This window comes from Toxotes jaculatrix, chromosome 16 (assembly GCF_017976425.1).
Source record: "Toxotes jaculatrix isolate fToxJac2 chromosome 16, fToxJac2.pri, whole genome shotgun sequence".
Classification (NCBI taxonomy): Eukaryota; Metazoa; Chordata; class Actinopteri; family Toxotidae; genus Toxotes; species Toxotes jaculatrix.
In genome coordinates, this window is record NC_054409.1 from 10317928 (window position 1) to 10331832 (window position 13905).

The 13905-nt window shown below is 42.9% G+C and overlaps 1 protein-coding gene across 4 annotated transcripts in view; it reads left to right on the forward strand.

The window, feature by feature from the left end:
• The window catches only part of LOC121195432 (protein unc-13 homolog B-like), a 61584-nt gene that overhangs the window by 20551 nt on the left and 27128 nt on the right, over positions 1-13905 (forward strand). For all 4 annotated transcript variants that reach the window (XM_041058892.1, XM_041058894.1, XM_041058895.1 and 1 more), the window contains exons 9-10: positions 12268-12561; positions 12680-12770. In XM_041058892.1, the coding sequence (XP_040914826.1) occupies positions 12268-12561; positions 12680-12770 (385 nt within the window). The remainder of the gene's footprint in view (positions 1-12267; positions 12562-12679; positions 12771-13905) is intronic.

Genomic DNA, 13905 nt, shown 5'->3' on the forward strand with positions numbered 1-13905 from the left:
TGAGGGTCTGTTGTGTTAGTTAAAGTTCCTGGTAGTTTCAAAGGCTCTGAACTTGGTTTAGCCATATCACAGAGGAAATCCCTCTGTCATACATGGAGGGAGAGTGTCAGTGACATACACACGCATTTCTTTGGTGATTAAAAACTTTATCCAATGTGTGCCATATGGTGGTGATCTAGCGCGCATTTCTCATGAATGCTGTTGCAGGCAGAGTGTTGAAGTGCTGATAAGCATGACAGTTGCTGTGGGGATTTACAAAGATCTAAATTCAGAGAGGCACATGCAAACATAGGCGCACACACACACTTGTATATACATATAGTTTTATTACCTATATAACATTTCCTGTGATCTCTGTTAAGCATGTGAGTGCAGTATTATTTCAAAAGTGACTACTAAGCTAAGAAGCATTTTTGTGTCTTGACATTTGCATGAAACTGTTCTTGTCTTAATTTCTCCATTTATCATACTGCTTAACTTGTTTTTGTTTGCATTTTTCTTCGTTTGTTTGGTTCTTCTTTTCTTTCCCTGTATCCTTTTCCCATTCCACTAAATCTTTTTCTTTAACCTACATTAGATCATTAAACCAGAAAGGAAGGGTTAGAATTATACCTGTAGATTCTGGCATGGGGGTCGAAGATTGGGAAAACAAATACAAAGGGCAGGGCAAGCCTCAGCTGAGTGATTTCTTAGATGATGAGGAAGATAACGTTATCCTTCGAATGGGAAGATCCTACCCTGAGCCATCACACACTTCTATCCGTCAAAATACTCAACGTAGTGGTTTTCTGCCTGCCACCTACCCTGAGGGATATGACACTATTGATCGACGGCGAAAGAAAACGATAAGGAGCCCGGGAGGGTTGCTTAGTTCAGAGGCAGACAAAATGAGGGAAGAGGCTTTTCCCTCTGACCTTGCGTTGCTCCGTGAGAAGAGAGGGGAGCTGTTTATGCGGCAGGTAGTAGAGATGCAGGAAGAGGAGGAGCGTATGACATCATGCCTCAGGCCATACAAGAATGGACTTCTCTACAAGACAAGGATGTGGGCTAAAAATGAGCTGGACCACACTTTAGAGAATTATGTGGCATACAAAAAAGAACAAGATGCAAGAATGAGGGCACGGTTTGATTTTGATTTAGAGAGTTCTGAAGATCTGCACTGCTCCATAGGAGCAGAGGAGGATATTGATGATATTGCCCTTGTAGCAGAAGACTTTCATCCAGAGAATGCAAGACATTACAAAGACAGGTACACTTTCTCCTATGAGGGCCACACAGAAAATTCTCAAAGTTTTCGAGAAAAGAAGTGTGGAAAATCTAAAATTGGAGGATGGACTCCGGAGGCAATGCTCTCTCCTGTAGAGGAACCAAGTGATGAATATGTAGATCCTATGGATGAGCTCCAGTGTCTTGTTGAAACAGTTTCTGAATACCTTGCTGAAAAAGAGGAGGAAATTAGCAAGTATGGTTCCCTTCCTAAATCAAGTAAATCTCGGCTATCATCTCAGGGTAGCTACAGAACTGATTCTTTTGGAGAGGACCAGAATAGTTCATCAAAGGATCCAAAAGCAGAAACTCAATCACACACTTCTTCTGACCAAGGCGTCTCAGGGGTGAAAAATGCCATGAGCTCTTTATTTAGTTCTCTCACTGACAGAGTGGGAGGAGGCCCCAAACAGCCTGTCCCACCTCCACAAGCACCACCAGCACAGTCTGGACTAACAAAGCTCTTTTCCTTTATTCCTAAATCAAATAGCTCAGCGCCTATAGCTGTTGTATCTCCAGTAGAAACTTCTCCTGAAAAATCATTCAGTTCTTTATCTTCTCAGCAACCACATGATGCCAAGACACAGTGTCAAAATCAGGAAACAAAAGCTCCCACATGGAGTCAGACTCAAACAAGTACAAAAGAAAATGTGCATGAGTTTGTAACCAAACCACAAAGTGCTCCAGGAAACTCAGTCTTAGGGAAATTGAATCCTTTAAAGCTTTTTTCGTCAGGAGTAAATGAGAACTCAGCTGAATGCAAACAGGAACCAGAAACCACATATTCTCAAGGTCATACACAGTGGGATGACAAATGTGTCCTTCAGGGTAAACAGTCAATGACCATAGAAGGAGGAAGGAAATTTGAAAAATTTAGAAGTTCATCACAAGAGAAACATTTTGGACAAAATCAAGATGAAAATATGAATGGGAGACAAAATCCAGTGTTTTACAAACAACAAAATGTGCCTGTTTCAGGGCCAGCAAGGCCAACTAGCCAAACACAACCAGCAAACACTGGATTCTTTAGCCCTCTGAAGAAGTCATTAAGTTCACTGATCACACCTGCTGTCCCCATTCCACCTCAGGGAGCTCCACCTGTGGCAGTTTATCCAGTGTTTAGATCCACAGAGGATCCCCGGCTAGAAAAACCAGTGGAGGACCCATCATTTAGTAAGCCTAAACTGCCTTTCCTCTCTTCTGAAAATGTCTCCGCTCAACGTCCCAAAGCAGAAGGAAGCATGCTCTCTGGTTTTTTAAAGTTTGCATCCAGTGAGGATGTCAGTGCCTCCACGAACACGCAAAATCCAGTGCAATCATATCAGGATTCAACTTCAACAGCCTCCACCACCTTTTCAAAAAATTCCGCTGTGCCCCAGGAAAGCACTGAGAAAGGATGGTTTTCCAGCATCTTTAACCCTACTGCTCCCTCAGGTTCAAACCAGAATTATACCAGTAATCAGCAATCTCAGAACAGCAAAGTGCCATCAGGTTCAAATGCACAACACACATCAAATCAGAAACCAACAGCAACTTCTCATGGAATGCAGCATCAAGCACCGAATCAGCCTGAATCTCAAAGTTTCTTGACAGGTCTTTTTAAAGGGACCTCAACCGAGGACGTCTCTCATGTGGGTTCTAATCAACCAAAACAAGGAGGGCTGCTATCTGGTCTTCTTAAATTTGGCTCTACCAGTGACCTATCAAGTAGTTTGCCACAGCAGGCTTCCCACAGCAATCAACCACCCAGGAGCAGCAATCCCCCACAGTTTTCTCATCACCCTCCCCCACAACAAACTTCTTCAGCTCCCCAGAAGGGGGGAATTCTCTCGGGGCTTTTGAAGTTTTCATCAACAGAAAATATACCACAAAACGTACAGCTATCGGAAGCTGAAAACCAGAGCAACATCCGCAGCAATTACTCTGGTCAGCAGCAGACGTCAGATGAATCTCAACAAACGCAACCTCAGCAAAAAGGGCTGTTGTCTGGCTTGCTTAAATTTACTTCCTCTGAGAATATTACAAGCAACCAAACAGTTCAGCACCGGCAAAGCAGTGTTGAACATAACCGACAGAATTTCAACCGACAGAATACTCAAGGTCCAGACCAAGGGCCACATATCAGGAATAGATTACCAAATCAGCAAGTTATCCAACAGAACACTAGTAAACCAGGCTTTACTCGACAACAGACGGTTCCACTCCAGCAGCCACAATCGGAGCAAGGTGGTCTTTTATCTGGTCTTTTTAAGTTTGCTTCAGCGGACAACATAAACACACAACAGCACCCACCAGCTCAGCAGCATGGAATTACTCCAAGTAAATCCAGCCATGAGCAAACAAGGGCAAGGAATATCCCAGTGTTCAACCAAAATCAACCGCAAAATAGCTCAACACAAAAAACAACTCAAGAAAGAGGTCTGCTTTCTGGATTATTCAAATCCTCCTCAGAAAATATGGCTCAGCAACCTCAGCCTGGAATCATACACGAGGCACAGCAACAAAGCAAAGTGCCACACAGCCAGACTGCACAGGCTCAGTTGGAGACATCAAGTCAATCTGGAGTGCTCTCAGGGTTATTTAACAAGTTAACAAAATCATCTGAAAACATTGAGACAACCTGCCAGACATCGACTGCACAATTGCTGCATCAGAAAGGCAATAATTATTCAGTCACAATGAAAACCCCACTGCAAACACAGTCACGTACTAATGTAACACAACAGTCCTCACAAGAACATGCAGAGAAAGAGAAGAGGATTCCACAAACTGCCCAACAAGGGTTTTTATCAGGACTATTTAGCAAAAATGTAACTGAGGACCCTTGCACACAGAAACAAGTTAAAACATCAAGTCAGATTACAGAACAGACATCTTCAACTGAGTTCACAGGTCTACATTCAGGCATATTAAAAAGTACTACCTCAGACTTTGGAAGGGACAGTTGTCAAAAAGTTGTTCCACATGCTTTCAATCCAGGACAGAGCAGACACGCTTTAATCAGTGCACCTGTCTCAATTGACACTGAGAGTTTAGACTTAAGAACATCAGCTACTTTTGCACGATCTCTTCAGAGTCAGGCAATGTACTCCTCAGTTAGCACAGGTAATTTATCTCAGTCATATTCTTCTGGCTCTCTTCAATTAGTTCACCCAATGGCTTATAGTACAGGAAATATTCATTCCCTTTTACAAAACCATACAAGTTCTTCAGTCATGAATATGCAGCCATATATTGGCGGAAGCACTCCCTCTTTGTATGGAGCTACAAGACAAAGTCTTTACCAAGGTCAGTTGTCCCCTTATGGAAGTTCCTATGATGAAAACCAGTGGATCCGTGAAAGTGCTCTGTGGCAGCAGTTTCAGAATGAGTCACTGAATTATCAGTTCCAGGGAGAAGATCAAGGGTATAGCCAGAGCTGTGAAAGAGCATCATTACAGGCATCTTCTCTTCGGTACAGCTCTTCAAATATCAGTCAGCCATTTAACTCCCTTACACCATGGCAAGGATTTGTTTGTCACCAAGGGCAAACAGGACCATATGAGTTTGATGGACACAGGAATGGTGATCCATATCCCAAAAGGAAATTATGGAACAGTTATGAGGACCTGGGAAATCCAGTATATTCGCCTAATGAGGAGGGGGTATTGAATTTGACTACTAAACAGGGTACTGCAAAATTTGGGAGATGTCACTCATTTAATGATGGTAGCACTTACAGCTTGAACGGGGTTTCATATCACGAAGGATATTATGAGGAGACTGCACCAAGTTTATCTTATTCAGCTAACTGGCAGTATGGAATGGATAATGCAGTCCTACAAAACTTTCATACTGATGGCATGGTCCATCGGAGTCAGTTTAATTTGAACCAACCAACAGATTCAGACTGCCCTCCAAATTTCAATCCTGAGACAGAAGACTCCCTTTACCTTAAAGACACTGAATGGTATCAGCAGTGGCTTGCGCTTTTGGAGCAAGGAATGTGGTGGCCAGCAGATGATGGTGACTGTGGTTACTTTGTTTACACAGATCATGAGTACATTTATGCTTTGCTTACAGATATTGCAGGTGAATATGTGTATGCGTGTGCCCCTGAAGGCGAGTCTTGGGAAAATGCACTGAAACTAGATAGTTTTCCCAGTGCTTGGCTACACAATGAAATGGTTTCAGTCTGTGGCTTTAAAATTCCACTTTACAATGAGGATGAGCTTCTTTGGCTACCTGGTCAAGATCACAGTGATTTTCAACTTCTTAATGCCCCCCTGGATTTGTCTGCTGCCTATAGAAAAGGAAATCAGATAATGAATTTAAATCTTGAGCAGTTCTCTCAGATGTTTGAAAATTCCTTTCTGTCACAAGGGCAACAAGGAGTAGATTTCACATCTTACAGATTAAACAAAATTAGGATGGATCCAAGACAGTCCAGTAATGTCTATGACGACCAATGCAAAGATGTTATTGACCTTTCTTGTCGTAATAAAGACCATTTTGGACCTTATTGGAACAACCAGGAAATTAAGACATTTCTTGCTCAAAAGGTTGCTGTTTCCCTGAACTCTACACCTACGGCAAATTCCAATCAGCAGCTACTTTACAACTGTTACCAACCTTGCCAACGACGGCGCTCATCCACTGGGGTTACAGTGAAGCATGCAGATGATGTATCTGAGGAGGAATGGAGAAGGAGAGTGTCTCCAGGAGAAGAACAACCTAATCGTCAAGTCAAAAAGATTTCTTCCCTCATATCATCTTTTGTGGGCAAAACATCACAAGTGGAACTGAACAAAACTAGCAAATCATCCTCTGATCAAGCTCCTGACAAACATTCTAAGAACATTGTTTCATCAGGTTTCCAAAGCCTGAAGTCCAAGATCATTAAAGATGAGTCTACTGCTGCTGTGACTCAGCCAGAAAATGTTAAACAACAAATGCAAATGCCAGCTAGCAAACAGGGAAGAATTTTACCCTCAGTACCAACAACTGCTCAAGTGACTCCCCCTACACAATCACATATAACTTCACAGAAACCTAGACTTTCACGTCAGACTACCATGGTACATCAAGCGGCCCCATCAACGCAGTCCAATGTCACGTTGCCTGCAGGATCAAAAGAGTCTCTTTTTAAACCTGTACCTCATGGTGAGCTTGCAACTGATAAACCAGCAGATATACCGGTGGAGAAACCGTCTGAACAACCACAAGTAGGCTTCATGAACTTTCTGAAATCTGCAGTACGCATAGAGGAAACCAAGCCAGATCCCCAGAAATCTTCTCAGACATCTCCCAATCAGCAGAGCAAAACTGGCAGCACTGCTTCCTTACCAGGCACTGCTCCAACAAATAAAGAGGCTACAGGAGTGTCAAATCTGTTTGGATCAATTAGCAGCCTGTTTAGTACTGAGCCCTCTCCACCACAAAACCAGCAAATGAAACCTAGTGTAACCGAAGGTTCTCTGACATCAGCATCTAAACCTAAGGGTATACAAAGACAACAAACAATGGACCAAAGTGGTACCTCTCGCCCACAGACCCAAACCCCAAACAAAAGTATATCCCAAGTATTTTCTCCCAATTCTTCCACAGGCCCTGCTACAAGCCGATCAGAAACGATGCCACCTACAGAACAGACAAAACAGGAAGCAGGAACTAAACCATCTGGTGGACTTTTTGGATTTTCGATTGGAGAAATGCTGACAGGATCAGCAGCAACTGCTCAGTCTGGACCCGCACCTCAAACACCTGCATCAGCTACAGCTCCACAAGAAGAATCCCTTGGTAAAAGCATATTATCAATCTTTAGTGGGCCAAATCCTCCACAAGCTGCACCTAAAACTGGGCCCTTGCCTAGATCACATCCTCCAGGTCCAGCTCCACAACCACCTCAGCAGGAATCACTTGGCAAAAGTTTATTAACATTGTTTGGGGGATCAAGTCCTCCTCAGGCTCCTCCTCAAACCAAGCCTACTGCTGAGGCACCTCAACAGGAAACTGTTCCTCCAAAAGACCCCCCATCTACAGGATTCCTCTCCATGTTTGGTGGCCCCAGTACCCAACAGTCCCAAACTCAAACAGGTTCTATTCTAGGGGGAATTCTGCCTGGGTCATCAAGTTCAACTGAAAGCCCAATGAAGGGATTGTTGTCAATGTTTAGTGAACCCAGTCCTCCACAACCTCAGTCGCCAGCAACATCATCTCAACAAAGAGTAGCACAATCACAAACTCAACAAGGTGAACCTCAGGCACAACCTCAAGCACAAGGGCAACCAGCCAATTCTGTTCTTGGGGGGATATTGGGTGGCTTGTCTACCTCTGAAAGTCCAAGAAAAGCTCTGTTCTCCATGTTTGGCAGCCCCAGTACTCCTCAAACACCTGGAGCTGGTGCAAGTACAAATGTGTCATCTACACCAGGGACTGCAGCACCCAAAGAACCTGCAAAGAGCATACTCTCTGTTTTTAATGATGTTATGACACCTCCACAACAAATTCCTAATTCATCTGCTGTTGTAACTACTACCAAAGAGCCATCAGCTATTAATTTGCAACAAGGTTCTTCCCAAATTTCATCTGTTTCCAGTAGCCATGCACCTGTGGCAGCAACTATCAGTGGAACATCAAGTGAAGTCTCAAAGAGCAGTGTTAGTACTAACTCCAGTGAAATGAATGCTAGCCCATCCACTGATATTACTGTAGATAACACAAATTCATATAAAGTGGACACCACAACTAAAGGCTCTGATATTGCATCTGTGGAAACAAAGTCAGAATGTGTCACTGTGCGAAAGGAATCAAGCACAGAAAGTGCATCCCAGGATCCTGCTCCTCATAAAGAACCACCATCTTCTGGTCTGTTGTCTATGATGAGTGGATCTGGGCCACAGGCTTCATCCTTCATTTGCGATGGTCCAGGAAAAGGTTTACTTTCATTATTTTCAGGGCCCAGCACTGAGCCTAGTGCTAGACCAACAGGACCTTTACCTACTGCGCCTGGGTCTGCACCTGGATCATCAGGACCTAAGGAGCCACCAGCCAAAGGTTTGTTCTCTGTGTTTGGGGGTCCGGTCCCCCAGCCCCCTTCACAGCCTGGAAGTTCTCTACTGGGGGCAATGTTTGGAGGCTCTTCACCCCAAACACCAGCTTCTCAAACAGGAGGATCATTACTAGGTGGTTTATTTGGAGGGTCTGCACCTCAGACTGCTCCTCAAGTTAGTCCTACTAAGACTGGAGGCTCTACTTCTCAGACAGGAGGACCTCAGCCAGGGTCATCCTTACTTGGTGGCTTATTTGGCGGATCAGCTCCCCAGGCTGTTGGATCTCAGACTGGAGGGTCTATTTTGGGAGGGATTTTTGGAGGATCTGCAGCTTCAACTACATCATCTCAGACTAGTGGGTCCATCAGTTCAATCTTTGGTGGGGCTGCCACTCAAACTTCAACACCCCAAAATAGTAGCTCTATATTGGGAGGTATGTTGGGAGGGTCATCTTCTCAAGCAGCTACTGGTACATCTCCTCTGGGAGGTATCTTACCTGGAGCCTCTGTTCCTAATGAGATGCCTGGTAAAAGTTTGCTTTCAGTGTTTGGAGGATCTGTTACACCTGCAACACCCACTGCTGACAAGCCAACTGCTACACCAACATCTAATGACAACAATAAAATGTTAACTGCAGACACTACCTCAGCTGTAACTGTTCTACCAAAACCCACTGATGACACTAAACCTGATTCAGCTCCAGCTGGTCCTCAAATGTCTGTAATTGATGCTAATACCAAAAGCAAAGAGGAGGTAGAAACACTACAACACCCTGATGCTACGGTCCAGTGTCTTGAGGAAAGCTTGAGCAAATCTGATGGCAGTGTCACTGAAGAAGTTAAATGCCAAGATGCAGACAAGCCAACTACTTTAGCCAAAGATAATCAGCCTAAAGAATCTGAAATCTGTGCTCCAGAACAACATCCTGCAAGACCAGAGCTTGTGGTTGGTCAATCAAGTCAAGATACAGTTCTATCTAAAGTTGACAAGGAAACACCAGCCACTCAGTCAGTAAGTCCTGTGGTTCAGGGACAACAAAAACCTCCAGAGCCAGAGAAGCTGGTTGGTGACTCATCAGCAGATACGGTTACAGGTTTTGTGTCCTCCCTTTTCAAACCAACAGCTGCTCCCACTGAAGGCTCTCAGCAACAGCAGAAGAACTCACTTTTTGGACTGGGAGGAGCTGGACCTCAAGCTGCTTCTGGTCAGACTGGAGCATCACTATTGGGGGGGATTTTTGGAGGTTCCAACACTCAAACAGCAGCTCCCCAGACAGGAGGATCATTACTTGGAGGTTTATTCAAAGGGTCTGCTCCACAGTCTGCTCCTCAAACCACCGCCCCCACCACTGGAGGGTCAATATTAGGTGGGATGTTTGGAGGAGGATCCACTGCCAAGTCTGCAGGTCCCCCAACTGGTGGATCCTTGCTGGGTGGGATGTTTGGAGGATCTGCAGCAACAGCACAGCCAGGTGGTTCTATACTTGGAGGAGTATTTGGAGGAGTTACTGCCCCATCTGCAGGGTCACAGACTGGATCTTCAATTCTTGGGGGCATAGGCGGATCTTTATTTGGGGCTATGGGACAGCCACCTAAGTCATCTGAGCCAGTGTCTACTGAGCCCAAGCCAACCACTAGCACTACTCCACAGCCACATATTAAGAATGAAAGTGTGACACCAAAAGTCACTTCATCTACCACTGACACTGGTACAGATCAAATGGTGGACTCAGCCTTACCAGATAACAATCAAGTAAAATCTGGCTGCCTATCAAGTAGTAGTGCTGTGGCATCTGAGGCAGCTTGTCCAGAAACCTGTTCTGTCACAAGTGCTTCAGTAAGCGCTACATGTGGCCTCACCCATCAGGTGGATAACACTGAAAAAGAAAGGTCAACTGTTGAGGGAGAAGTGATACATGAGAAGCCAATGGTCATTAAGGGCGACCCTGAGAGTAAAGAAAGTGACAAATCAGTCCCACCTAATAACCAACAAGCAGAAACTAATACAGCGCCTCAACTTAATCAATTGCCCACTAATGCAGAACCACCTCAGGCCAAGTCTCTGTTTGGGTTTATTTCAACACAAAGTGATGCAGGAAAATCACTTGGATCCCTGTTTTCACCAACTATGCCATCTGGTGCTCCATCAGTGCCTCAAACAGAAGCAGGCAGTAGTCTATTGTCAGGATTAAAGACGCTTTCTGGAGGGCTATTTCAAGAGGATAAACCTGTCGCTGGAAAACAAGAGCCACCCACCACTTCATTATTTGGGACAAAGATAAGTTTTCCTTGGCAGGCAGAGCCACCTAAGCCACAAACTGTCCCAGCTGTAACATCACAACCTAAACCTATCAGCACACCAACAAGTGGTCAAACACATACTGATCAAAAGGTTCCAACATCTGATGCCCAAAAACCTGAATTGGTAGGTTACACAGATGATGTAGCAAACCCCCAGATTTGCATCTCCACTCCTGAAGTAGATCCTTCAGCATCCCTGACCCCAAAGGAGAAGGAAAATCTTGTAGAAACAGACCCCTCTGCAGGTCCTACCTCTGGAGTGCAACTGGACAACCAGTCCGAGAAGGATCTATTGAATGCAAAAAGGCTAGTAAAAGCATAATAAATGGCATTACCTCATTGACATTTTGGAAAAAATGCATTCCCTGTCCAGCTCTGCAATCCATTCTCCTTATTTAATTTTTAGTTTGAAAAATGTATGTGTTTGCCTGTGTTTACTCTTTGATATGCGTATTTAGTGTGTAGCATCTCCATAATGTCATGCATCATTCAAAACAGAATTCCAAAACAAAATTTGCATATTTTTACAATAATGGGCAATTCACAAATAAATGAACATAATCATTAGTTAGTTTATTTAAGAGAAATTGTTTTCTGTGCCACTCCTCTGATGGAGAGTGATTATGGTTTGCCTGAACTTCTATACTCAAATTATGTTAATTTTTATTGTAGTCATATTTATGCACAGCTGGAATAATATCCACAACAAATGCAAATGTGTTGGCATCTGTGTGGCAACAAATTTTATTGCCTCTTTAGTTTGTTAAGAGGTATGTTTTTATATCAAATATAATCATAACTGTCTGCGACATTACAAATAATGTAAATTTTGTTTGACCATGGAATTCTAATTTGTGTTGTGTATTATTTTATGTGGTAAACATTATTTTATCTGATAAAGTAAAATAAAAATTTAAAATCCATTTAACCAAATACCTGCACTTATCCCATAAAAATGAAATGAGTTATGAAATGCCACTTTATAAAAGGTAAAATTTCAAACACAGATTATCTCTGCATATTTTATTGTTCACATACATCTGTACTTTAGCCCGCTGTCTTTATAAGCTTAATAAGCTTATGTGTTTTGTCATGTGGACAGGTGAAAGGAAAGCAATATGACAGGAAATGACAATGAGATATGCAGATGTAATTGTGTGCAGAAGTACATCATTTAGTAAAGACTAGAAGTTACAGGGGCATTTTATACTTCACACCACAATCTTGAGTTTACTCATATGTTTTAAATTTACATTGTCATTATTTTTCAACATGCAATGCCTCCCTGCAAGGTTGGCTGTCTTTTTTGGGAATGATGTGGTGTCCATATACTATACCAATTAATTCTTTAGAGAGAACATTGATAAATGTAGACCTTTGCTAAATAGTTAAACAGTGTTTGTAAATTATTCTTAATAGATGAGTGGGGTTTATTACAGCCCAGAAACTATTATTTGTATTGATTTTTTTCAGCAGTATAAAAAAACATTGAAACTATTTTTAAAATCACAATAGTTAAAGACAGTTTTATGTAACAAACTCCACTCGTCTAGCCTTTGCTAGAGGAAAAATACAAACAACAAAAATATTTAGAAATAGTTTTTTTCAGCCAGATCTGATCTAAACAAAAGTATCTTGACACTGAAAACTTTCCTCTCTCACCATTTTAGTCCAGTGGAAAGTAGTCGTTTTGGGTCATCAGGAAACCTGAGCCAGACCAGCTCCCAGCTTAGTGAGACAGGCCAGGAGAGCACTGGAGGCTCAGAATTGGAGGAGTCATTCCACTCCTACCACAGTACTGGCTTTCACCCCTCCACCAATGGACAGTCGCGCACAAACGGACATCTTCCCACCAATGGACACTCTACGGTTGGTGAGCAGGAGATACATAGGCTGTCCCCTGAAGTAGGACGGAGTCTGAAAAATGACACCCCAGCAGGGAGAGGGTCCTCTAAACTTCTAAGGTACTGTTTTTGTTCAGAATTCAACTTAGCTTTGTGTTTGCTATCGTGAAAATGCATAGGAATTGAGAGATTTTCTCCATCTGTTTCTGCCACTAACTTGTAAATTCATGTTACCCAGGTTCCATGATGACGGGCCGCCATTACCCTTTTCCCCATCCCGCGTTCGATGGTTGAAGGCTATCAACAAAGTCAGGGTTCAGCTCCGGGAGGTATGCACTGGTCCACTTCAGTTCCTCTACCAATGTCTGACCTCTCATAACGCTTTAATCTTTCTTGCCATCTTCTTCCTTCCTAACACACAAACAATACACATATGCATACACAGACATGTACAGACACTTCCAATTCTTTGAAAGTGGTTGAGTTGAACCTCTCTGGTTGTTTAAGAAGATGCACTCAGATGTATTAGAATCAAATAATAACTGCAATGTCTCTGTCATTTGAATTTTGCAACAAAGCCTGTGCTCCTGTGTGCCCTCATGGTTACACGCAATAATAACTTATGATTAAACAGACAGACCTCTCATAGCCTCTGATCACCACCAGTGGAACTACTCAGTATTCAATGCCTCATCCAAGACACCCCATAAATCATAGTCAGGTTAAGGGAGTGACTCTGATTTAGTTTCGCCCACCCATACATTTCCTGCCACGCATATTTTAATTGTATCTATCTGGTTATAAGCTTCCTCTTCTGTGCTACAACTGTCCAACAAACACATGCTGCTTAAATAGAGAGGTGAGATGATGCAGCCCAATCTTTGTAATATTTGCAGCTCATTTTAGATACTCAGTCTCTTCCTTCTCTCCCTCTCTCTGTCTCAGTCTTCAGTGGTTAACTTGATCTCTTCTCACAGCACTGTAATTGTGAGGCTAAAGCGCACAGTCCCTCTGTTGAGTTAGGTCTGTCAATCATTGCTTCAGGGAACTATAATTTGCATTAATGGATGGTTCACTCATGGGAATCCCTTTCATGTTCCACTGCGAATGATGTCCACAATGTTTGACTAATTGGTCAGTTTGTGTCATATCTAGTTAAAGATCATTACTGCATTTTATCAGAATCTGTTAAAGCAGTGCCTTTTTTTTAAATGAAATTTAGGATTAAACCATGATCTAACCTTCTTTATTTCTTGGGCATGACAAAAAATAATTGGCAAGTGACTTGTGCCAGTGTTTGAACAATATAGTGACAGGGAAGGATGTAAGTGGTGAGGAGATGTCTGAAGAATGTGTATCTAGCACATGTAAACAAATGCTGAATGTAATCCTGCATCACGTCCAATTGGAAATCTTTAGGGGGTGGTCAGAATGAAAACATCACAATCCCTCAGCTAACTGGGA